Below are 25,765 nucleotides of genomic sequence, written 5' to 3' on the forward strand. Positions count from 1 at the left end.
GGGACATTACTTGTCTGTGCAAGAAGGATAATAGCATGTTGGACTGTCTTTGTTTTCAGCTCAAAGAGGCAACTCTGGGTGACCCTGCAGCGTCTAACCAGCTCCCTGCATCACATGACAAGCATGACACCATATGGCGACCTGGCTCTATTGAACTTAATCACGTAGGGGAGTGTTGTGTTGTCAATTATGACCATGAAGGATACCCTGGCGTCATCATGGATGTAGAGGAACATAACATTAAGGTGAAGTGCATCAAGTCCAAAGGAAAATATTTGTTGGCACTGATGGACAGATAATTTGTCTGATGCCAGAGCCACAGGCTGTTAATAAATGCTCTGTTCAGATGGAAAAATCCACCTGGAAGTATGTGGAAGAGCATTTGGGGTGAAAGGGGGGAGAGATGGAAAGATGGAGAGCAAGAGAGGGGGAGAGGAAGAGAGGGACAGGAATGTGTTTTAATGCTAATTCCAATTATTTTGTACTGGCAATGTATTTTTGAGTTGTTTTTCACAATGAATATGTAACTAAATAGCAGTTCCAGTGTTGTTACGACATGTATTACTATGTAGATGTCTATTCAGGGTTTAATTCATGTTCTGTCCTGTTATAGCTGTCCACCCTGTTACCTTGGCATCTTGTTCAAATTAATTCAGTTACATTGTCAAATATCAAGAATTTGTGTCATGTATTTTAAGACACGGCCAACACCACACAATTATAAACGTGGATAAAATATAATTAATAACTGTCTCAATTTAGAAAGATAAGGTGAAAATTAGATGAAGTTCTATATAAAACCACACATTGTATACAAAATCTGTTATTTCTTTATAATTTGACCTGAACAAATGGACAGGGTTGACAAAAGCTTTATGAAAATGTACATATTATTAAAATAGTCCAATGAAAGTAATTAAAGACAGTTAAGTGCATGTCTGTAACAGGGTGGACATATATGGCTGATTCACTGAAAATGTGTTTATAATGATCTAACTCTAAGTGCTGGAGCTTGGCCAACATGTTTTTCTACAAGTCTAATATTTCCTTTTTATAGTAAAACATTAAAGGAATACAAATTCTGAAATAAAAATGTTGCATGGTCCAAATGGCAGTTTTGTGATATTGACCCTCAAACAGAAAAAAATATAAAATATTGATGTGACTAAATCCTTCCGCTTAGCCTCCTTGGGCGCATAGGGCGTCCACCATGTGTTTTTCCTGCGTGTGTCTCCTGACACAAGAGAAATAAGTGAACAACAAGACGCTTACATCAAGAAATGTTTTATTGTGACACAGAAATCTCAAACGCCATCTTATTCTTTACCCCTCTATAATCCATTTAGAGATCTGTGTTATGTTTCTGATGTGCAGAGGTAAGACAGTAAAAGTTAAGTTAATGCAAACATAAATAATTGTAATAAATATCAAGTAAATGTACAGCACACATTTTCTTATCGCAACACCCCTTTGTATGAATATGTCCGTTTTAATGGTCTATTCAAATCCTCCAAAAGGAGGTAAGAACAGCAAGAGAGTGTCCTTGTTAGCAGCGATTTACCCTTTAAAAGAACAAAACCAAACTAATTTGGCAAGCAATCCAAACATCCATCTTAAATATTTTGTGGTAGCTCTCATTGTGTTCTTCAAGTCCCATCCAAGTCAAATGGCTGTTTAACTCACACAAGAAAACGTTTCACCATGGAGTAGAAGGGAATGAGCGATATAATCCATCTGAGTTCCAAGACATTAAGGTGACATATAACTAGTCATTTCAAAATTGGTAAAAAATCAAAACCCAACAAACTGGATATCCAATAAAGAATATCCTAGATATATCATTATAATCATATTTTTTCCCTGGAAGAATAGCGCAGAACAAAACAAAACAAAAATTAATTGTTGAAGTGAAGCAGTAATAAAATAAAAAAATGCCATCAAATATAATGTAGAAGTCTATTTACATGTTTCCTTTAGTGAAGTCTTTACACAGCTAAAACATTTTGGTTATGGGTCAAATAAAACAAACAAAAAAGCAGCAGAACCACTGCTCATTCATCACAGGAAATATATAAAAAGGCTAGACCCCCTGGTGAGTGGATTGTGTGTGTTTGGCGGGGGGATTCGGGAAACACATTCAGTAGCACACAAGCAGTGTGGGAGGGCAGCTCGGGATAACAACATCTCCCTCAAATTTCACAAAGCAACACAAGTTTCACAACCTGAAATGCAAGTATAGCAGACCTGGCAACCCAGAAAGCCAGACTTGACAACCAGGTAGAGCTTTAGTCTGTTAGTCCAACTTCAGTGTACCTGACCTTACCCTGCTGCCACGGCTACTAGGATAGTTTCAAAACTCAAAACTGCAAACTCACGTAATAGATTAATATGACTTTTTACAAGACTTATATACATACCCTCTTTATAGACTTAAATAAACCATATTCACTGTAAATATAGGCTGATAGTTAGTTATGTCTTTTAGCAGTCCATCTTTACAGGCAGTAACTATATAATATCATATAGAGTGCTTGTCAACGTTTTGACTGCAGAGAGCTGACCTGGTAAAAAATTCGTAGAGTTCCTTTTAGATATTAAGTGGACTTCTATGTCAAACATCAAACAATGCACAAGCCTTGAATATTTTGAGTTTCCTTTTCACACAGAGCCTCCCTCTCCCCTTCTTGAGGAGGAGGTGCTTGTGGTAAAGGCATGCCTTAGAAAGAGTACCCTCTGGAAGGGTGGGAGGGAAGCAGTAAGAACTAACTAGAAGACCACACCAAGTCCTCTGAAAGAGGGATGGGGAGAAAAGTGAGGGGAAATAAGGTGGAAGAGAGTAACTTTCCCTATAATCAAAAAGGGTATGTGCCCTGTCACAGGTCCCTCCCACTATGTGTGTAGTGATCAGTCAGCTCACTGCCACTCCAAAACAGAAGAGATAACAACGTTAGTGTCAAGGAAAGTGGGGTTGAACTCCCCTACATCAGCTCTGAAAAAAATAGTCAAAACACACTCCTGAAATGCTCAACCTGATTAGAATGTTTTTGAAATGAAGCACGGGCACAAAGCCAAACATAAAACAAGTAGAAAAAAGAAAAGCTTCAGTGTCTTCTTGGTGAAGCAGGTTGGCCTTCTGTTCTGTGAGTAGTTCCAGGAGAGGGTGAAAGTAAAGTTGGGCAGAAGAGGGGTTGAGAAGGTGGGGCTGTATTGGTAATAAATAGTAGAGTTGGTGTTGAAGCTGCATTTATATGGAGGTGGTGTACTCCATCCATCAGGTCCCTTTAGCCGCTGAGAGGGTCCTCACGGTAGTGGATGGCGTAGCGCAGCTTCTCCAGCATCACATCCAGGGAGCTGTACTGGGGCAGCTTCACCATAAACATACAGGTCTCCACCCGGATGTAGCGAGAGTCTGGCGAACCTGGCAAACACACAAATAGGTAAACATACTGTATGAAGAAAAATAATCTTAAAACATTAAATGTAATAATTACATTTTAGTTTTTTTTGTAGGACACTGGCTTCTTACTTTATCATAATGAAAAAAACATCAGTTGCTAGGACGTGAAGAAGTTTTGTATTGCTTATGTTTTTGCTATTGTGAACTTGTGAAGTTGTACATACAACAGCCGGATCGGCTAGTCATGGTAAAACATAGATATGTTTTACTCGTGTTTCTAATCCTTTGCTACTACTAGTATGTAATTGACATTTGGCACTAATTGCAGGTGGAAATGTTACATGTATAATATAACCTTTAAAACATTAAACATCTGCAGAAAGAGTCACTGCACTTCTACTATGTTCAAATTCTGTTCTGCTGAGAGTATTCTGTGCAGTCTGGAAAGTAATTTTCCATCAATTCCCTGTTCTCCATGTCAATAATGGCCCATAGTATGATTGTTATTGCCTGGAACAGAAGCAGGCTGTCTTGTTTAGGGACACTAACCTCTAATCTATGGAAGCTACTGTACTCATCAATCTAGTTTTACTGTTCATACTGTTGTGGTTGGAGTCTGACATTGGTTAAAACATTTTGTTGTCTAAAATATAAATAGTTGTGGTAAAAAGTCCTTTGAGCAGCTCTGACACTTTGGTCTACTCTAAATATTATTTGGAGTTTGATCATAAGGTATGTGGTCATTCGTTTTAAAATAACAGCTCTGCATCTTCTCCACTGTCATGACTGTCCTGATCAGGTCAGGTTACAGGAGACCACAACCCTACAGATTATCTCTCACCCCAACAGAGGAGGAGAGATCTAGGGGTCTGAAGATGTGGGGTTTTTATGACCCCTCACGCCCATGGTAAATCTTACGCCACAGACAACATTCCTTTGTCCTCTCACTATGGAGAACCAGCCTCAGAACATTAAACATGCAATAAAGGGACTTTGGAACAATGGTTTCCGTCAGCCACAATGGTGGTCATGACGATAGATGGAATATGAAAATGTATGTCATTTTTGTTTTGTTATTAAAGGTTAATAGATGACGTTATTACAAAAACATTGTAACTGTAAGAGTTTTCCTAGGATATGCTTGATGTTTATACATTGTACGTTGTGTGGAAAATGTCCAAATCAAAGAGAATGTTTTGGTAAAGATGAAATGTGAAGTTAGTTGTCTAAAATTGGATTTGAGTAAAATCTAGACCTTGCCTCTTAACTTGGTACGCCCAGAGAATTGCCCTAAAGGCGGTTACGCCCACTTCTGACCCGAGGGTATAAGACATGCGAGTTAAGAATGAACAGATCAGACTAAGTGACCCAAGCTGCAGCCAAGGTCTAAAAAGTCAACGAACCCTAAACTCACGACACCCCATAGAACATCCCCTACTAATTAACACACAATACATCCAGGAAGAGTGAAAATAGAAAATAAATGTTTCAAAGTCCGTCCAAGTTTTAAGACAGTGTGAGCTAATAAGATAATAAACACAAAACACAATAAGACGATAAACACAATCCTCCCAAGAGTTTGTGCACAAACAGCACAGAGGACATCAAGCACTTAGTAACCCGCGTGGCTTTGACTCGTGTGTCTGTTGTCCCACTACAATCTCCTATGACACACACCACTGACTTTTCCAGGCACTTACCTGCTCCCCCGTCCGGAGGGGCGATCTTCATGGGGTAGGGGGGTACGTGGGCAGTGTCTGGGCCCCCGTCCTTGCAGGGGCAGGTGAAGGGGACGCGCTCCTGGTTGCAGGCAAACTTGATGAACTTGCAGAGCTCCTCCTGAGTGAACACTTCCAGCGCCATCCAGAAGAACTCAATGTGCTGGTCGGTCTCCATCAGACCCACCTGATACATGGTGTGAGCCTACAGAGAGAGAGGTAACAGGGGTTCATGCAAAACAGGGACAATTATGGGACTCTTCTAGGCAAAAGACATTCACTATTAATAAATATTATCTTCTCATTACTCTATACTATAACTCTTACTTCTTAGTGGTGGATGAGGACGGTGTAGTGATGATTGAAGGTGTGAGTGTCCTAGAGTTTCAGAAGGGGATGTGTACAGTAGGTGTGAGTGTCCTAGAGTTTCAGAAGGGGATGTGTACAGTAGGTGTGAGTGTCCTAGAGTTTCAGAAGGGGATGTGTACAGTAGGTGTGAGTGTCCTAGGGTTTCAGAAGGGGATGTGTACAGTAGCTGTGAGTGTCCTAGAGTTTCAGAAGGGGATGTGTACAGTAGGTGTGAGTGTCCTAGAGTTTCAGAAGGGGATGTGTACAGTAGGTGTGAGTGTCCTAGGGTTTCAGAAGGGGATGTGTACAGTAGCTGTGAGTGTCCTAGGGTTTCAGAAGGGGATGTGTACAGTAGGTGTGAGTGTCCTAGGGTTTCAGAAGGGGATGTGTACAGTAGCTGTGAGTGTCCTAGGGTTTCAGAAGGGGATGTGTACAGTAGGTGTGAGGTGGCAGGGAGGGTGGGGTATATGTATTAGCTACCTCGCACTCTCTGCGGGGTTGGAAGAAAGCGGATGTTTTCGGTTTTCATGGATACAGTATTTTCAACCTAACTTCCGTTTCCCCTGAAAAACGGATGTGGGGACTCCGCTAAGGCGTTTTTACGCCTGCTACGTTAGGTTAGCTACCTTGAGAAACTCCAGGTTGATGTAGGGCAGGCCACAGGTTCGTAGCTCCACCTCCAGGGGGCTGAGCATGGTGATGAGCTGCAGGGGGATGATGGAGCCCAGGCCCGCACGCACCGCTGTCATACACTCCACATTCTGCAGCTCCCGCAGGCGCAGGCCCCGCACTGCTCGCGCATACACATCCTTATTCTGCCAGCTACAAACACACACACACAGGACAGACAGTGTAGAGGGATAGAGGGGTTAAACAGAGATAGCACATTCTGTGAAAGTCAGAAATTACTGTACTGAAAGGACAAAATGATTTGGAGAGAAAAACTGACGACTAAAGGGAATAGAAAACATCAACAGAGACCCATATGAACTAAACAAGTCCCTGGGCCATAGAGGCAGAATGTCACTGTACCTGACACCAAGGTTGTGACCCCCCTGGCACAGGTCCACCTCCTCTCCAGTCATAGTGATGTAGGTGAAGGTGCAGCAGGGCCGGCTGGGGGAGTCAGGACTCTCTCCTGAGTGGTGCTGGGTCGAGATCTCTGCACACAGGGCCTCCAGATCGTCCTCGTCACTCACCTGGGTTGCAGAGGGAAAGGGTCAGGAACACTGTTCTTGGGAACAAGGGTGGGAAGTGGTAAGGTGAAACTACAGTCTGGGTTTGAACTGTAGAAAGCAGAAGTCAGTAGTGACTGTATGGAGTTTACAATAGAAAGGGACTGGTCAATAAGCTAGCTATTGGCCGAACCATGGAAAATCTGCATACAGCATCACCAGTTTGTTTCTGGTTTGTTTTTGTTTCTGGTCAGAGCTTTCAAAACTTCCAGGGAGTCAGGGAGTAAGTCAGTTCCTCCTTTCATTTTCAATATCACATCAACTTCTCCAGAAACATGACCTATATGCATGTCTAAATGACTGTCTCTTACACCCTCAAACTTCTTGACGTAGTTGTATGTGAGCAGGTCGGCCTCCTGCAGGTCCTGCTCTGGGTCCAGAGGCTCGCCCACCAGGCTCTTCCAGAAGGAGCCCAGCAGGTCCAGGGGCAGGGGCACGTCTGCCCTGATGGCGATGCCCAACAGCTGGCCAAAGAACTGCAGCAGCTGCTCCTCCGCATAGCTGATCGGACAGGGCGTCAGAATATACTTCCCCTTTGGAACAAAACAGCACAGAAGCAACACAATCAAGTTAGAGACTCTTCTTGCCTATCAGTAAACAGTGATCACTTGCCATGTAGTGCTCAACTGGTTTGCAATCCAGACACGATTTACACTCCTATTATAAACTGGGTGGTTCGAGCCCTGAATGCTGATTGGCTGACAGCCATGGTATATCAGACCGTATACCATGAGTATGACAAAACATTTATTTTTACTGCTCTAATTACATTGGTAACCAGTTTATAATAGCAATTAAGGCACCTCAGGGGTTTGTGATATATGGCCAATATACCACGGCTAAGGGCAGTGTCCATTCCACAATGCGTCGTGCCTAAGTCGTGCCTAAGAACAGCCCTTAGAACAGCCCTTAGACCTCCTCGGGCCTTACTGCTTAAGTATATACTGTGGGGAGTAGGATTAATACATATGTACACAAACTATTGAGACATTCTCATCGTTCCTGGTGTTAAAATGGTGCTGCAACCAGGGAAGGCAGATGGGCGGGTCACTGTACCTTGTTGCGGTGAAGGCAGATGGGGGTGGGGGGGAACACTGTACCTTGTTGCGGTTGGCTGCTGCACTGGGGCAGGGGAGCAGCAGGGAGAGGGCGGAGCTCTGGAGTTCCTTACACACCTGCCACAGGAAGTGACGAAAGGAGCCGCCTGGGGGAGTCACAGAAGTCAGGGGTCAACTTAGACAGTTTCAGTCTTATCAAACAGAGTTTATTCCTATAGGACAAAGGTGGGAGAAGAAGGTTGATACTAACTGGTGCCGTGGACCTCCTCTCCAGTGAAGCGGATGTTGAAGGCATAGGTGGGGTCTCCTCCGCTGGCCAGCTTCACACACAGCTGGGACGAGGGCACACAGGCTAGCTGGCGTGCCGCCTGGCAGAAGTAGGTGTTCTCTGAGGAACGGATCTCTCCTGGAGGAACACACACCATCAACACTCAACGTAGAGGGCATTACGTGAATAAACGTAAAACAGGGCTCTGGCCTTGTCCTGTGAGCTCACCTCCAACAATCTCCAGAGGGTCCAGTGTGATCTCGGGGGCAGCGTGGTCTGCAGTCCGCTGTACTGTGGCGTTCAACACCTGGTTCATCACTATCACTTTGTTATCATAGAACACCAGGCCTGCATAGAGATAGGGTGGAGGTAGAATGAGTAGGTCAGCAAGACTGTTTTAATACTGTTCATATGCCCCACCTACAGCTTAAACGATTTAACAACCAGTCAATTCCCTGACACAACACCACTCCTTAATGATCCATACAGCACACTGTTGCTGTGTGTCATTGACCTGATGGAGCAGTTCTGATATGTCATTTTTGTGTGTGTGTCACCTTTGGCCCCAGAGAGCAGTGCTGCGATGCTGTTCTGGTAGGTGTGTGTTTGTCTCAGCTCCACCAGGGGCAGGAAGAAACTCTCCAGGGTGTTGTTGAGAGACTGCAGTAGAGCAAAGCGCAGACGCAGGCTCTCCACAGGCACATCTACACACACACACAGGGGAAATGTGAACACAGAAACACATATAAGCAAATACACATTCCCACCCACTCACTCACTAACACGCGCTTACACTCATGATTACTGATGTCCAATACCACACAAACACGTGTAAAAATAGACTGTGTATGTAAACTAATGACGTGGTATGTCAGTGAGTAGGTCACACACTAAGAAGACAGGCCACGCGTGGGTCAGCGACGTCACTGGGCTCCAGGTAGGCCTCATGGGGGTGCAGCCTGGCAGGTGTGATGGCCAGGTGACCACACAGCCTGTTAATGTACTGAACCAACGCTACGTCCATCTCCAGACTCCACCTCCTACAGGCCTTCTGGGCATGCCGCGTGTCTATACAGGTACATCTGGAAAACCAGAGGAGAGGGAATACAACAGAATGGTAAACCACTACATATGAACAGATCCTCTTAATAGAGATGTAGGATCTTAATTTGATCACTATTGTTGCTGAGAATTTTTCTGCACAGCAGGAAATCCAAACGTGTAGTATATTTGATGTTTAAAAGGCTTCTAAAGTTTGTAATTTCCACTTTAAAATGTCGGACTTGATTTGCCCTAACGAAAAATGTATCAACCCTTACAAAAATGTCAATGAATTATAATCCATATTTCCTGTTGAAAACTGGCTCAAATCAAGATCCTACATCTGTGTATAATATGGCTTAATCTGGCACCAGCTGGCTTTCTCTAATTACAGAGATTACATGTACTGTACAGTGCAGTATAGTGTGTGATTCAGATGATTAAACGTGACATTTCTTAGCGTACATCATGTGTAAATGTGTGATGTGTGTTGACGTAACAATCACAGTGTGTTCCATGCTCTAAATGTTTACAACCTGCTCCAGTCATGTGTGTTCCGTTCCACACTCTGCTCGGAATGTGAAGGCTGACTGCAGAGACTGGAGGGGGGCGGGTCGCCAGGCTCACCTTTCAAAGTGAAGGTCGTAACCGCAGGCCAGAATGGCCCTCCACACGCTACGGATGTCCTGCTTGGCCCGGTCCACAGCAAACTTATGGAAGCCCTCCAGAGTCAAGTACTTCTCCTCTGGGACTACGTGAGAGGGGTGAGGGAGGAGACAATACATGTATAAATACATTAACAGTCAGACACACAGATGCATGGACTTTATGCTCTCAGTTTCCATCTAGTCATCTACATTCTAACTGGAGGGAACTGTTCCCTCAGCTCCAGAGAGATATTGGCTAGACAGATGGGTAACATGAGAGGGTACAGAGTGGTACCTTCAGGCTTCTTGGCAGGAGATTTCTCTGTGTCCTTCTCATCAGGCCTGGATTTCTCAGGGGACTTGGGCTTCAGTACAGTCTTCTTCTCACTCAGTGCAGTCCTGATAGAGACATGGAAAAGGTCAGGAACAGGGGCCAATGGAAAATGTCTGTCCAAATGAGTACTGACGAATGTCATGGCTGAAATAACAGCATACTAAACAAGGCTTGATTTGATGATTAAGCATAATAAGCAACATTTAATCACTCTCCATTTTTCTTCTGTAAGTGGATAAAGAATCCACAGAGAACAGTTTTTATTGCTATTTTTTTGTTTCTTAAAATGAGAAATTAATTCGAAAGACTCGCTATTTAAGTAACACATTTGAGCGTGGGAAGCATTGAGAGAAGGCTCTTAGGGGGAGTGTAATTTTGAAACCCACTACTTTCCATAATTACAGGTGGGGGTGGAAACTATTTAAGAAAATGGTGTTTAGGGTGGCATTGTGTGTGTGGTGAGGGACAAAACTCACCTGACGCTGTTGAGCACAGACTTCTCCTTGCTGGGTGGTTTGGTGATTGGTCTCTTGGTGCTCACAACCTTGCCTGCGTGCTGTTCCTTACCCGCCTTGCTGTATTTGTTCTTGTTGGGCTTGGGGGTGCCATATTTACGCAGAATCTGTGGAACATATAACACTGCTCAGACAAACATGGCTGCAGATGCATATAGATGAGTGTGTGTGTGTTTGTAAAATCAGGTGGATGAGGCAGGGTCAATTAAGCATATATCTATTTTGTTGTCTTCAAACACTCATGATGGGGGGGGTGTACCAACCTGCGTCAGTTGGTCCTCCAGCACCTTCTTGGGCGGCCGTACATTAGTAAAGAAGACGTGGAGGAGGTTTCCAGTGGTCTGGGAGGTGATCTGCTCCTTGCTCAAGTAGATGTCTGACACTTTGACAGGCTTGGCTGGTGTGAGGCTGAGCATCTGCTCTTTGTGGACACAACTCTTGAAGATGTCCATCAGCACGTCTCGTGCACTTGGAACCAACTTGTCCCCTGGGAACATAGGAGAAAAGATTAAGACCCCTCCAGATGTAGGACTTTTGTCTGTATTGATACAGAGTACAGATGACTGAGCCATAAACTACTTGCCTCTGAGAGACTTGTTCAGGAAGTAGTCCTCAAGGGCGGAGCTACCCTGTGTGTCAAACAAGCTTTGGTTGACGCTGGAGGCTGTGAGGATCTCCTCATTGGTCAGCTCCATCAGCTCCTCCTCACCCTCCAGGCTGGATAAGCCAATCAAGTCGCTGCTGTTGAAGAGGCTAGCGCGGATCTTTTCCACTTTGGCTCGGGCGCGAACCTACATTCAGGATGTGCAAAACAGATGAAGGACATGCAAGTCTGTCTCCATCAAAGCAAAAAAAAAATATTAATCAACAATATCAAGTTCTTTGTAAAATGCACTTGTGACCCACCTCTATGACAGCATAGCCCTTGATGGGCCGGGCCAAGATGGAGGTGCTGGAGTACATGGAGCCCCCGTCTGACACAGAGGCTCTTTCTGCGTTGTCCAGAGGTTCCCCCAGGCTGCCAAGACTGCCCAGGCTCCCCGTGCTACACAGGGAGATATCCAGGCTCTCCTGGCTGGACACCGTGTGGGGATCCAGGGGCGCTTGCTGTGGGGAGGGGACGGTCGAGGCTGCAGCCACAGGGGTGAGAGGTGGGGCAGCCAGCAGCTCCTGGTCCACAGAGAGCTCACTGGCGGTGCGGGTCACGCCCCCCTGAGAGGAGCTGCAGATGGAGGTCTGGCTGGTGGAGGCCGAGGCCGAGACACTCATGGCTGGAGTCACGCTGCTGGAGCTGTCTGGGCTCTCGTTGCTGGGGAAGGGGCGCCCAGGCTCGGGGGCTGCTTTGCCGTCCAGGGGGGTGGACACCCCGGCTCCTGCCTTGGGCTTCTTAGGTTCTTCCTCCTGCAGGGGGATGAAGATCTCGTCCTTGAAGAGTCCCCCGTGGGCATGGCAGGCTCTGCGGATGGCGCTGCGCACCACAGCCTCCTCCAGGTGGGTAGGGATGCCAGAGAGCACCAGCAGACGGCTGTGAGCGGTAGGTCCCACCAGGGCCTGGCAGGCGTCCGTCACAGCATCACTTGTCACACTCAGCCCCTGGGGATCCTTGTTGGCCAGGTGACGGAGGATCATGAGCAGGGTGAGGCCACGGTGGAACCACAGCATGTCCTCAGGTTTACTACCGGCCATGTTGAGCAGGGCGCTGTCGCTCTCTGACAGACGAGCCCCTCCAGCAGAACCCTTCTTCCCTGAGGCCACTGCGGCCACTGCTGCTGCCGCACGCTCCCTCTTCATCTTCACCTTCTTACGCTTGGAGAGCAGGCTGGGGCTCTGGGGGGTCTGGCCTGGGGAGGAGGAGGAGGATGAAGAGGAGTCGCTGAGATTAGGGGCACTGGTGGAGGACAGGGCTCCCACTCCTGAGCACCCCATGTTGAGGGGGACGGTGACCTCAGCTACAGCCAGGCACACCTCCATCAGGGCGTGGAAGTAGGTGGAGAATCTGCTCTGCTCAGTCCCCAGGGCCAGGCCACTGCCACCAGAGGAGGAGCCCCCTGCTCCGGCCCCTGCAGCCACCCAGCCCTGGGTCTCCCGGTCATACAGCTTGCGGAGCTCTGTCTGCAGGGCCATGAGCACGGCCAGGCAGGGGTTAAGCAACAGAGCGATGGAGCTGGACAGGCCTGCAGGGCTTTTCCGCTGCTCCAGGTGGTGGATCTTACGGAAGAGCTCAGCCAGCAGGTGGAAGGAGAGTTCCTTGATGCAGGGGGCCAGATCTGTGGTCCATAACAGCCCACCTAGAACGTCACAGACAGGAAGAGAGAGGGAACATAAACTCTTAGAAAATAGTGACCAACTTGTTGTCAGCACAAAACAGGATGCAATATTAGTCCCATACAACGAGTGACTGAAGGTTATGGAAAAGATGTAGACGTTGGACACCTCATGGATCGCCATGGATGCAGACATTTCAAAGATTTTATGGAAGTGTAGCACCTACCGAGCAGCTCCACCACCTGCAGCAGCACAGACGAGGGCACAGTGTCCAGCTCCTCCTCAGAGTGCTCATTATTCTCCCCTAGCTTCCACGTCAGCAGCTGCTCAGCAAACGCCATAGCCAGGGGGAACTCCAATGGCAGGGAGTGCAGCACCAGCACCGCGCCAGGAGGGGGCGACACCCCTGAGAGAGAGACAGTGAAACAAACCAAGCTATTATAAATACATGTTAATCATTTGAAACAGAGAGAAACATAATTAACATATATATGCTGAAAATAGTTATTACTGTAAGCCAGGACTAGGGGAGATCAAGCACTCACCCAGTTTGATGTGCACTTTGTCGGTGGGGATGATGACAGTGGGGAACTGGTTGGTAGTGGGAGGGGGGGTGAGGCCTGTGTTGGAGGGTGAAGCATCCAGAGGGTAGCACACCGCCTCCATCAGGTTGAGCTGGCCGTTCCTGCGCACCTTGTGACCAAGGCCATAAACCATAACCCGCGCCCATGGGGCTTTGTACAGGGAGGAGCTAGTGGGGAAGAGAGGAAACGCGAGAGAGGCAGAAAATGGGAGCACTGTAAGACATCTAGGATGGTCAAGGGTCATGGGTTAAACTTAGATATAGGTAATTGGATACAAAAAAGTATGTTAAATTAGCTCACTCTTTGCGGCAGCCTAGTTGGCTCTCTTTGCAGGAGACGATCACGAAGGCAGCACCCGGGAAGTTGACATCCATGCTGACCTTTGACTCTGATACCGGGAAGTCCTCTGAAGTGAACTGCTCTGGTGCATTCTACATAATGGAACAAGGGAAATAAAGATGAACCATATTAAAACAAAAGATCTCCGTCCCTGGGGAAATATACATTCAGCCACATTCGGGTCATTAGTTAACCCTGTGCAGACCTGTAGGAAGCAACAGATCTGCTTGGTGAGCTCCAGCAGGCTCTCCTCCCCCTGGTGCAGGGCGCGGGTGATGGCCACGGTGAGCCACTCCCGGATGGGCTGTGCGTTGCCCTGGTAAAACAGTTCTGTGGGAGAACAGCTCTGGCCCTGCAGATTGTGGAGTAGAGACTGGGCCAGCAGGATGGCGCTGGAGCTGATGGTGCCATCTGCAGGACAAACAGAGAACACTCAGCACAAAGATCATGGAAAGGTTGCCTAATAAATCAGTCTGTGATACCAGCTCTGGTAACACAGTCTGAAATAAAGCACTGCAAACATTTTGAAAGATTTCTTACAAGCCAGAATGTCGCATGCCTTAGGTGATGAGCAAACAAATCGTGATAGCCACACACAGAGACCTGCGTTTTGAAGTCGGTTTAATAATATTTCCTGTGGATATTTTGTCATAAATTTCCACCGGCAGCAGGACAAAATCAGTGGACAACAGGTGAATATATTCAACATTCTGACTTGTAAAGGGACTGTTTGGAATTTTGGAATCTAAATGTTGGAGACGATAGTGGATGCTTGTCCAGTCTACACTCAGATTCTTAGAGGCTAGGGGAAAAGCAGACTCCAAATCACTCCATTCAGTCAATTGTACACCTAAAAATCCATGTGTTATTTCAGTCTAGTCCATTTTCTAACTTCATTCTATTTAACCCATTATTTTCCGTGGATCATCATGTCATCCAGAGAGGGTCCGCTCACCAGGCAGAGGCGGAGCTAGCAGCTGATTGGACAGCAGCTGCAGGTGTTCCAGAGTGATGTCTCTAATGGCTGGGATGTGGAGGAGGCGGGTGAAGGTGTGGGGGCTCTTGGGGGCAAAGATGTTGAGTAGCGCCATGCGGCAGTAAAGCCGAGCAAGGGCACTCTCACAGCGCAGAAGCTCCCTGAAACACAGCAGGCCACGGGGGATGATTTACAGTTCATAGCAGTGTGTTATTTCAGCGTGTGTGTGTGTGTTAGTTACCTATGGATCTGGATGTTACTGCTGTCGAGATTAACAAGGCCATTGGCAGCAGTACGGCGGGATCCAACAGGGGGACGCTCCAGCATCTCAATGGGATACCAGTACCTTACCAGCACCCCCTCACTGCGCAGGTACGTCTCTACCTGTACCAGCTCATTCACCTGAAAACACAGACACACACAGTAAGTAACAAGAGACAAAGCTTAACTTATTTTCGCTTTGTTTCTATGACGACTGAAGTGAAGTGTTCCACACTCACTGAGTCCACGTCCAGAACCACTCCGTGCAGACCGAAGGTTTTCAACATTCCTCGGATGGCAAACTTGGGCAGGGCTGTTCCGCCTGTGGTGCTGTTGGTGTTGTTGCTGTCTGGACAGCGGATGACCACGGTCAAACCTGAGACGAGGAAACATACTGTATAAGTAAGGGCAAAGCCGGGTAACACTACAGCCTATATGTTCATAATGATAATGATCATTACAAAAAAATCTTCAAAGAAAATAGTGCTTCAGTAATTGTTAAACCAGCTATCAGGAAAACTCCTGTGTTTACTAATGTATTTACAGTGAGGGTCAAAGGTGATGAAAACAATAACGGTTCAATAACCGAGGTCTCTGGCATGGTGGTGGGTGCAAGTGCAGGGTACCTTTGCGGACTTTATCGATGGTGAACTTGTTGGCCTCATCCTTGATGTCCTCGATGGTGGGGAGGTAGAGGTCCCGGGGGATGCCACCGTTCTCTTCATACAGGAACTCCACTGTCTGCCGGGCTATGTCAACCATGCCTGCACAACATTTCAAGCAATAAAAACACCACAAAGAACAAACTTCAAAAAGCATTCCTTCAAAAAAGTCAAACAGTGGAGTCAATGGGGAGCTGCTCTTTAAACAGAGCTACAGGGTTGACCACCTCTTACCACCTGGTTTTCAGCGAGCGAGTGTCCCAAGCTGCTCAAAGAGCAGAGGAGCAGAAACGAGAGACTGAACATAAATCCTCACCCAGCTGCAGTGCTCCCTTGATCTGGTCCAGACCAGACTTCCTCTCTGCCTCATTGCGGAAGCGACGGCGGATGGTGGGGAACACCTTGGTCTCCCAGGCCTTCACCAGCAGGGCATAGTGGTCCTCCTGGGTGGGTGAAACAGTACACTCATGCCAACAGTGAAAAACCAGGATACCAAAAAGTGAATGTGTTATTTGAAGGCTCTTCTCAGAACCATAAGCACCAGAAAGATATTCAACTCACCCTGGGAACATCGTCATCATCTTCGTCATCACTCTCATCGTCAGCGATAGGCGGGGGGTGTGCTTCAGGCCCTGAGGTGACCAGGTTCTCGTAGCTCAGCTCTACCTTGTAGAGACACGACGAGTCACTGTTGTACTCTGTCCCGACAGGGGAGGACAAACAACAAAGCCAGTTCTTACAAACGTTACCAACTGGGAGACATATACACAGACCAGACAGTGAGGGTGAGGACTGCGGGGGCGGGGTTGGGGTTGACCAAACAGCAAACGCAACCGAGGACTGAAATCACACCAAGTTAAAAGGTCCAATGCAGCTGTTTTCGATATCAAATCATTTCTGGGGAACATTTAAGTACCTTACTGTGATTGTTTTCAATTAAAAATGGCAAAAGATTTCTCAATAAATAATTTTGCTAGGACTGTCTGGGAGTGGGGAGGAGAAAACTGAAAAGTTGCTGTTACTGGCAGAGCGGTTTGAAACTCTTTTCTTGTTGGTCTATTAACTAATTTACCGCCAAATGATGTCACTAGGTAGGCCAATACTCCCTCCCACCAAAACAGGCAGACATTTCAGACAGTCTTTTCAAACAGCTCTTACACTAAAAGGATCATCATCATTTACACAATTTCACAGTATTATTTAACCTTTAACACAGGAAAATCACCTTTTTGACTGCACTGGGCCTTGAAGTAAAACAACACATTTTAGGTTACGTGACCGGAAGGTAACTGAAACACATGCATTTGGTGAAAGGGGAAAGTGAAAGGAACATACGTTGCTGAGCAACTGCTACCGCGGCGATCCGACAGGGAGGTCCGTGGGATCCAGAGTCAGATGCCACACTAGCACCCGCATCATTGTCGCTGTCGGATGCCATGGCGAAGGGGAGGGCCTCGAAGTTGGCACTGATTTCCTCTGCCAGGTCAACACAAAAGTCAGCAGCATTGCGGTGTGCTTGGCCCTCTGCGTACGCAAATGCCCGGCAACCAAAGTTGGCACGAATCTTTGTGTTCTAAACAAAATGCAAAACATACCATGATGACATACAAGCTGCATTAATTAGGCTTTATCTTGTTTAACTTGTTATCTTGTTTTACCCACCTTCTTCTGAATGTGCACCAGAGGCCACATGCCCCCTGCTACATCCTCCAGGAAGGGGCTGAGGCGGTGGCCACAGTAGGTGAAGTAGACCCGCCCTTTAGAGACCTGGCCAGGGGGTGGAGGGGTGCCCTCAGAGCGCTCCCAGCCAATGCCCGCCACATCCCCTGTAAGCAGGAAGAGAATGGTCACCATCCAATATACAGTTCAAAATCAGATGTTTCACCAAAATGTTATAAATATGCAATACACATTGGTTCCATAAGCAAAAAAAAGTCAAATGAATGATGGAAAAATAGGAGGTAGGTGATATTATGAAACTAGATGAGAGGATTGTTTCCCATCTCACCAGGAAGTAGGGCTACGTCCAGCCTCACACTCTTCCACTGCAGCAGACTGGAGCCATTATAGTGCACAGCCCTACCATTACTGAAAGAGAGAAACACAGAGACCGAGGGGGAGGATGAAAAAGACAGGAAAGAAAAGTCAGCACTCAGTCACAGACAGGGCAGTGGGAAACCTCACAGAGATTACATATGTCAAATCCATAGGAGCACATACTTGTGAAAGAGGCAGGTGCCAACAGGATTGGTCCATGCTCCGTCTCTCTTCTCCGCCTCTGTGGCAAAACCAAAAGACACAATAGGGCTGCTGTCGTCTTCCGAGTCTCCATAGGAGACAATCTCTATTTCCCAGTAAAAGGAAGGAGCCTACAGGAAAAAGAGGGAGAGGAATTTAAAGATTCCAAATGAGTCAACCTGCTTCATAAGCATGCAAAACTGAATTATCATTAATATTAAACCTAGCATGTGCCATTCCCAAGACATCCAGTAAGTGTAGGGGTGCCCACCTGAACAGGTACAGGTGAGGTGGCATAGATGAAGGTTCCCCTGGGCAGGCCTCCTCCAGCGCTGGGGTCGGCCAGGAAGGTGACGGAGGTAAGGCGGGATGAGAACATGCAGGCACGCACTGGAGGGAATACCCTGGTTGGACTCCATGTAATCTCCTTGGGCTAGGGAGATATAGACCGGAGCAGAGAGCGTTACAAGGCCCCACAAACTTTAAACTGAATCCCTTCATCCCTCAAAAAATCCTAGTATGGTTTTATGTCAGTTATTCGATCAGTAGATCAATGAGTAGAGGCTACAGCGACACCCACCTGGCACCTGTCTGTCTGGAGGGGAGGGGGTGGCGGTCGAGCGCAGTCTCGGTACAGCATCCTCACTCGCTCACACTGTGCCTCGACCATGCCCAGACGCTCCCCTGCACAACACAGCAGAATCAATACTACGGTCATAGAGAAAATATGGCCAGTAAAAGTACAGTCATGCTGCATTGTAGAAGTTGTGTCATCATTGAGCACTATGCTACTGGGTGAGAGTGGGTGGTCACTCACCAGGACTGCACTCCTGGGCCACTAGGTTAAGCACCTCCACAGCAGCAGGACACTGCTGAATGAACTCTTCACAGAACGAACTGTCCTCCAGGAGCTGGGCCATCACCAGACATGCCCTGGGAGCCAAACACAACAGACACATTTAAACCTCCACACTAACTAAGCAAAACAAATGTATGACATACAGGTGCAGACACACATTTGGCGGAGCAGCAAAGCATCTTGACCGAGGTAATGTCCTCATTAGTGATTTACCTGGTCCTGATTTCAGCCAGCAGGCGGACAGCGGCCATGACAGGACTAGAGCCATCTCCTGAGGCGGGGAGGGAGGTGTGGATGGACAGACTACCCTCCTGTGGCAGGAGCATGGACTGTACCGCCTGCACCACCTTCTCTGTGATAGACAGCTTGTAGAGGGGCAGCGCCTGGGAGAGAGAGGGGGAGAGGGACATTGATGAGAAGAGAACATTAAATGAGTCTACTGCTATCATACATTAAAGCCTTATGTGCACTTGCATCATTTCCAGTCGATTTACATGTGTTAGTTGCATGTGTTAGTTTTATGTGTTAGTTGTATGTGTTAGTTGCATGTGTTAGTTTTATGTGTTAGTTACACGTGTTAGTTGCATGTGTTAGTTGTATGTGTTAGTTGTATGTGTTAGTTACATCTGTTAGTTACATCTGTTAGTTACATCTGTTAGTTACATGTGTTAGTTGTATGTGTTAGTTACATGTGTTAGTTGTATGTGTTAGTTACATGTGTTAGTTACATGTGTTAGTTGTATGTGTTAGTTACACGTGTTAGTTGCACGTGTTAGTTACATGTGTTAGTTACACGTGTTAGTTACATGTGTTAGTTACATGTGTTAGTTGTATGTGTTAGTTACACGTGTTAGTTACACGTGTTAGTTGTATGTGTTAGTTACAGGTGTTAGTTGTATGTGTTAGTTACACGTGTTAGTTGCATGTGTTAGTTACATGTGTTCGTTACATGTGTTCGTTACATGTGTTCGTTACATGTGTTAGTTACACGTGTTAGTTGCATGTGTTAGTTACATGTGTTAGTTACACGTGTTAGTTGTATGTGTTAGTTCCATGTGTTAGTTACACGTGTTAGTTGTATGTGTTAGTTACACTTGGTAGTTATATGTGTTAGTTACATGTGTTAGTTGTATGTGTTAGTTACATGTGTTAGTTACATGTGTTAGTTGTATGTGTTAGTTACACGTGTTAGTTGTATGTGTTAGTTAAATGTGTTAGTTGCATGTGTAACTTCTCTAACCCTCCCTGTCCTTACCTCAGAGCGGGGAGTGCAGAGGCGGGAGATGGGCACCGTCAGGATGTCGGAGGCCTTGCAGGCCTTCTTGTACTCGCAGGAAGGGAACTTTACTGTGGCGAGGCCCTCCTGCTCATTGATGGACATGACCAGGCCCACGCTGTCCAGCACTCCTTTACCCACCACCTGAGGAAGCAGAGGGACCATGAAGAGAAACATTCACTGATAGACCATTCACTACTATAGATCTTTCTGCCCACAGCACTATTGGCCTTGTATAGTGTTGTTGGCAGACAGCATGTGCATTTCAGAGACAGGTACAATTTGTATTGCTAAGTCTACTAATGGATCTATCAACTTCTGCTCATCTCCTAACCCACCTGGACCTCTGAGCCGATCTTGATGGTCTCCTTGAAGCCTCCAAGGGCGCAGAGTGCCGCTACAGCCTGCCTGCCGATGGCCTGGAGTTTGGCCAGCTTCCTGCTGCTGCTGCTACCGTTCTCCAGGATGCTCTCAGCATACTTCCCCAGCTGTGGGATGAACATCAGTGCTCTGGACAGCACCTGGCACAGTCATCAGCAGCGTTAAATCCATGTGTTATCACTATGACCTTCATATACAGTATATTCTTAGAATTACATGGATCTAGCATTGCCAAGTAGATCTTAAAATGGCTGCAGCTGCCTCAAAAACCTATGCATTCTGATGGTGCTTTACCTTCTCTGCAGTGCTGGTCCAGATCTGGGCGGTGTTGGATTCAGGTGCTGTGAGCAGACTGTGCAGCAGGGCGATAACCTCAGCAGCCATACTGTTGGCCACATGGCCACTGATGAAGGGCCTGATTGGGTCGGACCTGAACAGTGTAGGGAGAGAGAGGAGACCGCTCAGAACCACTCTCCCCGGTGTTTTTTACCTTGACACATTTTGGGGACTAAAAATGTGAAAGCCGAAAGTGTGAAAACGAAAGCCCAAAACACACAGCACAGGTACTCACACGCACCAACGGACATTGTAACAATAATGGACAGCACCATGGTGAACAAAGGGCACATATATACAAATACAATCAGTGGGAATAGGGGACAGGTGTGATCAATGAAAGTTCCAGAGGGATCCGTGACAGTAACATCTTGTTAGTAGCCAAAAATGTGTACAATATCTTCAATTGAAACATTCAGATAGTGGAGTCGAATGATGTTTTATAAATCAAACCAAAAACCTGCTTCTAAGGGAGTATCAAAATGATACATCTTTACTAATTTTCTCTCGTTAAACATCTGAGATTTAATATGCCTACAAACAGTTTCTATTTTCTTTCTCTTAACTTTTTCTTCCATTCCGTTGGAATTTTTAAAATCTTATTTCACCTTTATTTAACCAGGTAGGCTAGTTGAGAACAAGTTCTCATGTACAACTGCGACCTGGCCAAGATAAAGCAAAGCAGTGCGACAAAAACAACAACACAGAGTTACACAAACAAACATACCATTAATAACACAATAGAAGATTCTACGTACAGTGAGTGCAAATGTAGAAGAGTAGGGAGGTAAGGCAATAAATAGGCCATAGAGGCGAAATAATTACAATTTATCATTAACACTGGAGTGATAGATGTGCAGATGATGAATATGCAAGTAGCGATACTGAAGTGCAAAAGAGGAAGAGGATAAATTACAATATGGGGATGAGGTAGTTGGGTGTGCTATTTACAGATTGGCTATGTACAGGTACAGGTAAGCTGCTCTGACAGCTGATGCTTAAAGTTAGAGAGGGAGATATAAGACTACAGCTTTAGTGATTTTTGCAATTCGTTCCAGTCATTGGCAGCAGAGAACTGGAAGGAAAGGCGGCCAAAGTATGTGTTGGCTTTGGGGGTGACCAGTGAAATATACCTGCTGGAGCGAGTGCTACGGGTGGGAGTTGCTATGGTGACCAGTGAGCTGAGATAAGGTGGGGCTTTACCTAGCAAAGACTTATAGATGACCTGGAGCCAGTGGGTTTGGCGACGAATATCTAGTGAGGGCCAGCCAACGAGAGCATACAGGTCGCAGTGGTGGGTAGTATATGGGGCTTTGGTGACAAAACGGATGGCACTGTGATAGACTACATCCAGTTTGCTAACTAGAGTGTTGGAGGCTATTTTGTAAATGACATCGCCAAAGTCAAGGATCGTATTCTTTTGCTGCCAGTAACTGATTTGACTTATGATTTGTACCTCCACTGAGTATACAAAACATTAGGAAAAGCTTCCTAATATTGAGGTGCACCATTCTAAGTGCTTAACATTTTGATAGAATACGGGTGTCACAGCACAATAAAGCGAGAGGTCTCCAGTTGAGGTGTACAGGGCTTTTATATTGGCCATTTGCCTCATGCTCCAATAGTAATGTAACCAGGCCCTCTCTTTGGGTTGTCGATAGTTCTCCCTGTTCAAATGAAAAAGCATGCAAGCAAAGGTTCTTTGATTTCTGTAAAAAAAATAATAATAATTTGCCCACTTAGAAAGAGTTCATTGCCATTAGTAGTTAATCATCAGCAGTCAACCTCTCATAACATAAATACAAACATTATCCTAAGTGGATATTATCATAGTCTTCAGTGAAGATGACATTACAGTCAAGTTCTGATAACAGGGTTGGATGCTTCTCGAAATAAAAAAATGAAATATTGTACTTGCACCTGTAATATCTAGTGGGGTAATAATAAATGAAGCCCTACAGAGGAATGCAGTTATATGTGACAGTTTTCTTATGTTCTACTAGTATTACTAATGGAACAGTGTTATGATAGTTTCTAATCCACTAGTATTACTGTTATGAAAAATGCATAATCTAACGTTTGCACAGCTCGAGTCAGACTGACCGGGCCAGTTCAGAGTTCCTGTCCCGACACACAGCGGTCTGAGCGGTCTTCTTCTTGTCCCCCGTGGTGACTCCTCCAGCGGCCTCCTGTGCCAGAGCCTCCACAGGCGGGCCCACGCTCACTATCAGCCCAGACTGGGCCCACTTATTGGCCTTCCTCAGGGCGGCTGCAGCCTCCTCTGTGATTACCTCACAGCTACCACTCTGGTGGGGTGAAGGAGCAGATCAGCCAGGAATAATGGTATGATTAATGAACATGCCTTCACAAGTTAAACATTTTCTTTCACTTAGTGACAGCCAAATGACATATGAAGTCACATTAAACAGGCCTCACCTTGGTCATGTCTCTGTCCATCTTCACCACTTTCTCCATGTTTGCTCCAGTTCCAAGGCGGAATGGCCGGCCCTCTGAACTGCTGCAGGCCACCAGAAAGAAGGTGTCAGAGAAACTTTATGGATGGTTTGGCACACAAAAAGGTGTCAGGAGGTATTATGATGAGTCTTACCTGAGCAGTGGCTGGAGCACCTCATGAGAGGACTGGTCCTCCCTCTTGTGGATAAATATGGACAGTTTGCCATCCACAGCCTCGCTCTCCTCCCCAGCGTCCTTATCAGACTTCAGGGTTCCCTTGGGGCTGGAGCGGCTCAGGCTGGTGTCTGGCTCTGAGGAGCTGGGGGACAGCAGGGTCTGGCAGCCTGGTGAGGGACATGGTGTTAGAAAGATCACTAACTGAGACCAGAGATCTCCTGACCAACATGTCGAGACCAAAGGCTCCTACCTGGTACTACGTAGTCAGCCAGCTTGGCCAGCAGCAGGGCTGCAATGCGCGAGGCGGGGTCGGCGGCGTCCTGCTGCTCAGCATCCAGGGTGTTGATGGAGTAGCTCCAGGCGGGCAGCGCCACGTTGCCACAGTCCTCCACACTCATCAGGGGCAGGGCAGCGCGGCACAGCTGCAGGATGATCAGCACCAGCTTGGGAGACGGCCGCTGGTCCAGCAGCAGGGACAGGAGCTTGGACACACAGGCTGGCTGGCTCAGGATTGCCTTCCCTATGTGGCTCCTGGAGAAGCAACAGACAGTCAGGAATAATTAGAAGACGAAAACCTAACAGTCATTTCTAAAACACAGAACACAAAATAACATTGAGCCCTCATGTTGATAGGAGTTTGTTTAAGGTGTTGTCCTGTTGTCTGGTGGTGTTTACCTGGACAGGTCGTTGAGCAGGCTGAGGACATCTTGCAGGGCGTCGTTCCCTGCTGCCTGGTTCCCACAGCACTCTGTGGCTCTGGCCAGGTGGTTGGTCAGCAGGCTGGATACCTGCCGGGCCAGACCCGAGTGCACCGCATCTGTAGAACCACCTTTAGAAAGGGGTAGAGGGATTTCTGTAGTAGCTAGAATCACCACACACTGATTATTATTGTAAAAAAACACTGATGTGAGGTTGCATCTTAAAGTCTGATTATCTGTATTCAAAGGTCCTCAAAGATGAAGTCATACTTATGTTTCTGAACATAAGCTATTTTAAATCCACCCATCTTTAACCTGGTTTCTGAATTAGTAACCTAATTCAACTTTTGCCAAGCTTGCCTAACTTTTACCTCCAACTATTCTTCTGCATCTTGTCCTCACTTTGATAGTAGACCCTGAAGACATTAAGACCGTCTTTCAAACCTTCCTCTTCAGCTAAAGGCACAGTGCAATATCAAGATATTGGAAACTGAAATGTTCTTACATGTTCTGCTTGAGTGCTGAAGTTCTCTTAATTTCTTGGAGTGAGCTACCTGCTTCACAAGCTGATAAGTCCCCCACCCTCAAAAAACTATATTGCATACCTTCCACCTTCTCCCACTCAATGCAGCGGTTGGCCAGCACCTGGAAGGCAGCCCAGGCCATGGTGGCCACCTTCTGCTTCTTGGTTTGCTTCTCATTGGAGCTGCAGTCCCTCTGGCCACTCAGGCTGCACAGGCGGTCCATCAGATGGACCAGACCACTGCGCACCAGGCACTGCTCCTCACTCCTACAGGAACACAGGACCACACGGGTTGGGGTTTGGAGGATGGCAATTATTGGAAGCCAGGCATTTTTGGGTGCCAGGAGAATGAGTTAAGTTGTTTGTTACAAAAGCAGTTACAAAACAGTTTCCCAAGAGTAGCATGAGGAAGATGGAGAATAATTTTCTTGCCTGGTATAGGGGATGGTGCAGAGCATGCCGATACTGTTAGCACAAGCGATGGGGTAGCGCGCACATAGTGACACTACAGACGTCATGGTCTCCCCAAAGGCATCCTGCACCTGCTCCACCATTCCCCCACAGGTCAGCTCCTCGATCCTGCAGAGGACACACACAGATACACATACATTTAGAAAACTACATTTTCTTTCAGAATGTTAATTGATGGTAGGTTTGTGTGTGAGTGTGTATGTGTACATCCCTTACCTGGGCCCTCCCTGCAGCACCATGGTAACAGGGCCCACCAGATGAGTGACCCCGCCCACCCTGACTGCGGCGGTGAGCAGCTCCCTCATGTGAACCAAGGCCTGCTTCCTCGTGCTGCCCCGCCTCCACCGTGTCTGAGCCGCAGACAGGAAACTGCTGCTGGACACCTGGAGGAGGAAGAATTAGGGTAAAATATGAGTAGACTCATCTTCTCTAATCATTTGGCACCAAAAACAATTACAGTGTGTATGTGCAGTGACTTTGTGGCGGAGGGCTGGACTTACTGACTGGTCGGGCGTGGTCCCAATGAAGGCAAAGAGCTGTCCCAGCAGCACACTGTACGTTGGCTTGTCCCGGCAGTCCTCCATGGCTAGAGACTGCAGCAGTGTGAAGGAGCTGCTGCGGTGACTGGTAGGGTGGTGTCGCCTCCTACAGTAGGGGTGGACAACAAAGTGGAGGGGTGAGTACTCTCTCCATTCATCAACTTA

At 46.8% G+C, this 25,765-nt stretch overlaps 1 protein-coding gene across 1 annotated transcript in view; it reads right to left on the reverse strand.

Annotated features, from left to right (window-relative positions):
• Window positions 1-1,283: 1,283 nt before the first annotated feature.
• Window positions 1,284-25,765, reverse strand: part of LOC120063491 (probable E3 ubiquitin-protein ligase HECTD4) — a 74,453-nt gene continuing 49,971 nt past the window's right edge. Inside the window, exons 31-76 of the mRNA XM_039013870.1 lie at window positions 25,562-25,703; window positions 25,278-25,444; window positions 25,023-25,169; window positions 24,673-24,857; window positions 24,045-24,198; window positions 23,620-23,900; window positions 23,347-23,536; window positions 23,175-23,256; window positions 22,842-23,044; window positions 20,697-20,832; window positions 20,360-20,542; window positions 20,001-20,165; window positions 18,959-19,128; window positions 18,704-18,819; window positions 18,467-18,570; window positions 18,158-18,319; window positions 17,869-18,017; window positions 17,657-17,736; window positions 17,311-17,474; window positions 16,984-17,221; window positions 16,210-16,346; window positions 15,965-16,091; window positions 15,613-15,750; window positions 15,226-15,362; window positions 14,967-15,127; window positions 14,705-14,886; window positions 13,955-14,160; window positions 13,711-13,841; window positions 13,372-13,577; window positions 13,053-13,232; window positions 11,468-12,849; window positions 11,145-11,352; window positions 10,825-11,048; window positions 10,523-10,668; window positions 10,008-10,111; window positions 9,693-9,816; window positions 8,916-9,106; window positions 8,582-8,728; window positions 8,253-8,372; window positions 8,007-8,162; window positions 7,799-7,902; window positions 7,010-7,231; window positions 6,496-6,662; window positions 6,090-6,285; window positions 5,098-5,320; window positions 1,284-3,418 (exon numbers count right to left, since the gene is read on the reverse strand). Coding sequence (XP_038869798.1) covers window positions 3,282-3,418; window positions 5,098-5,320; window positions 6,090-6,285; window positions 6,496-6,662; window positions 7,010-7,231; window positions 7,799-7,902; window positions 8,007-8,162; window positions 8,253-8,372; window positions 8,582-8,728; window positions 8,916-9,106; window positions 9,693-9,816; window positions 10,008-10,111; window positions 10,523-10,668; window positions 10,825-11,048; window positions 11,145-11,352; window positions 11,468-12,849; window positions 13,053-13,232; window positions 13,372-13,577; window positions 13,711-13,841; window positions 13,955-14,160; window positions 14,705-14,886; window positions 14,967-15,127; window positions 15,226-15,362; window positions 15,613-15,750; window positions 15,965-16,091; window positions 16,210-16,346; window positions 16,984-17,221; window positions 17,311-17,474; window positions 17,657-17,736; window positions 17,869-18,017; window positions 18,158-18,319; window positions 18,467-18,570; window positions 18,704-18,819; window positions 18,959-19,128; window positions 20,001-20,165; window positions 20,360-20,542; window positions 20,697-20,832; window positions 22,842-23,044; window positions 23,175-23,256; window positions 23,347-23,536; window positions 23,620-23,900; window positions 24,045-24,198; window positions 24,673-24,857; window positions 25,023-25,169; window positions 25,278-25,444; window positions 25,562-25,703 — 8,674 coding nt within the window. The 3' untranslated portion in view covers window positions 1,284-3,281. The remainder of the gene's footprint in view (window positions 3,419-5,097; window positions 5,321-6,089; window positions 6,286-6,495; window positions 6,663-7,009; window positions 7,232-7,798; window positions 7,903-8,006; window positions 8,163-8,252; window positions 8,373-8,581; window positions 8,729-8,915; window positions 9,107-9,692; window positions 9,817-10,007; window positions 10,112-10,522; window positions 10,669-10,824; window positions 11,049-11,144; window positions 11,353-11,467; window positions 12,850-13,052; window positions 13,233-13,371; window positions 13,578-13,710; window positions 13,842-13,954; window positions 14,161-14,704; window positions 14,887-14,966; window positions 15,128-15,225; window positions 15,363-15,612; window positions 15,751-15,964; window positions 16,092-16,209; window positions 16,347-16,983; window positions 17,222-17,310; window positions 17,475-17,656; window positions 17,737-17,868; window positions 18,018-18,157; window positions 18,320-18,466; window positions 18,571-18,703; window positions 18,820-18,958; window positions 19,129-20,000; window positions 20,166-20,359; window positions 20,543-20,696; window positions 20,833-22,841; window positions 23,045-23,174; window positions 23,257-23,346; window positions 23,537-23,619; window positions 23,901-24,044; window positions 24,199-24,672; window positions 24,858-25,022; window positions 25,170-25,277; window positions 25,445-25,561; window positions 25,704-25,765) is intronic.

The sequence above is a fragment of the Salvelinus namaycush genome, chromosome 18 (assembly GCF_016432855.1).
Source record: "Salvelinus namaycush isolate Seneca chromosome 18, SaNama_1.0, whole genome shotgun sequence".
NCBI lineage: Eukaryota > Metazoa > Chordata > Actinopteri > Salmoniformes > Salmonidae > Salvelinus > Salvelinus namaycush.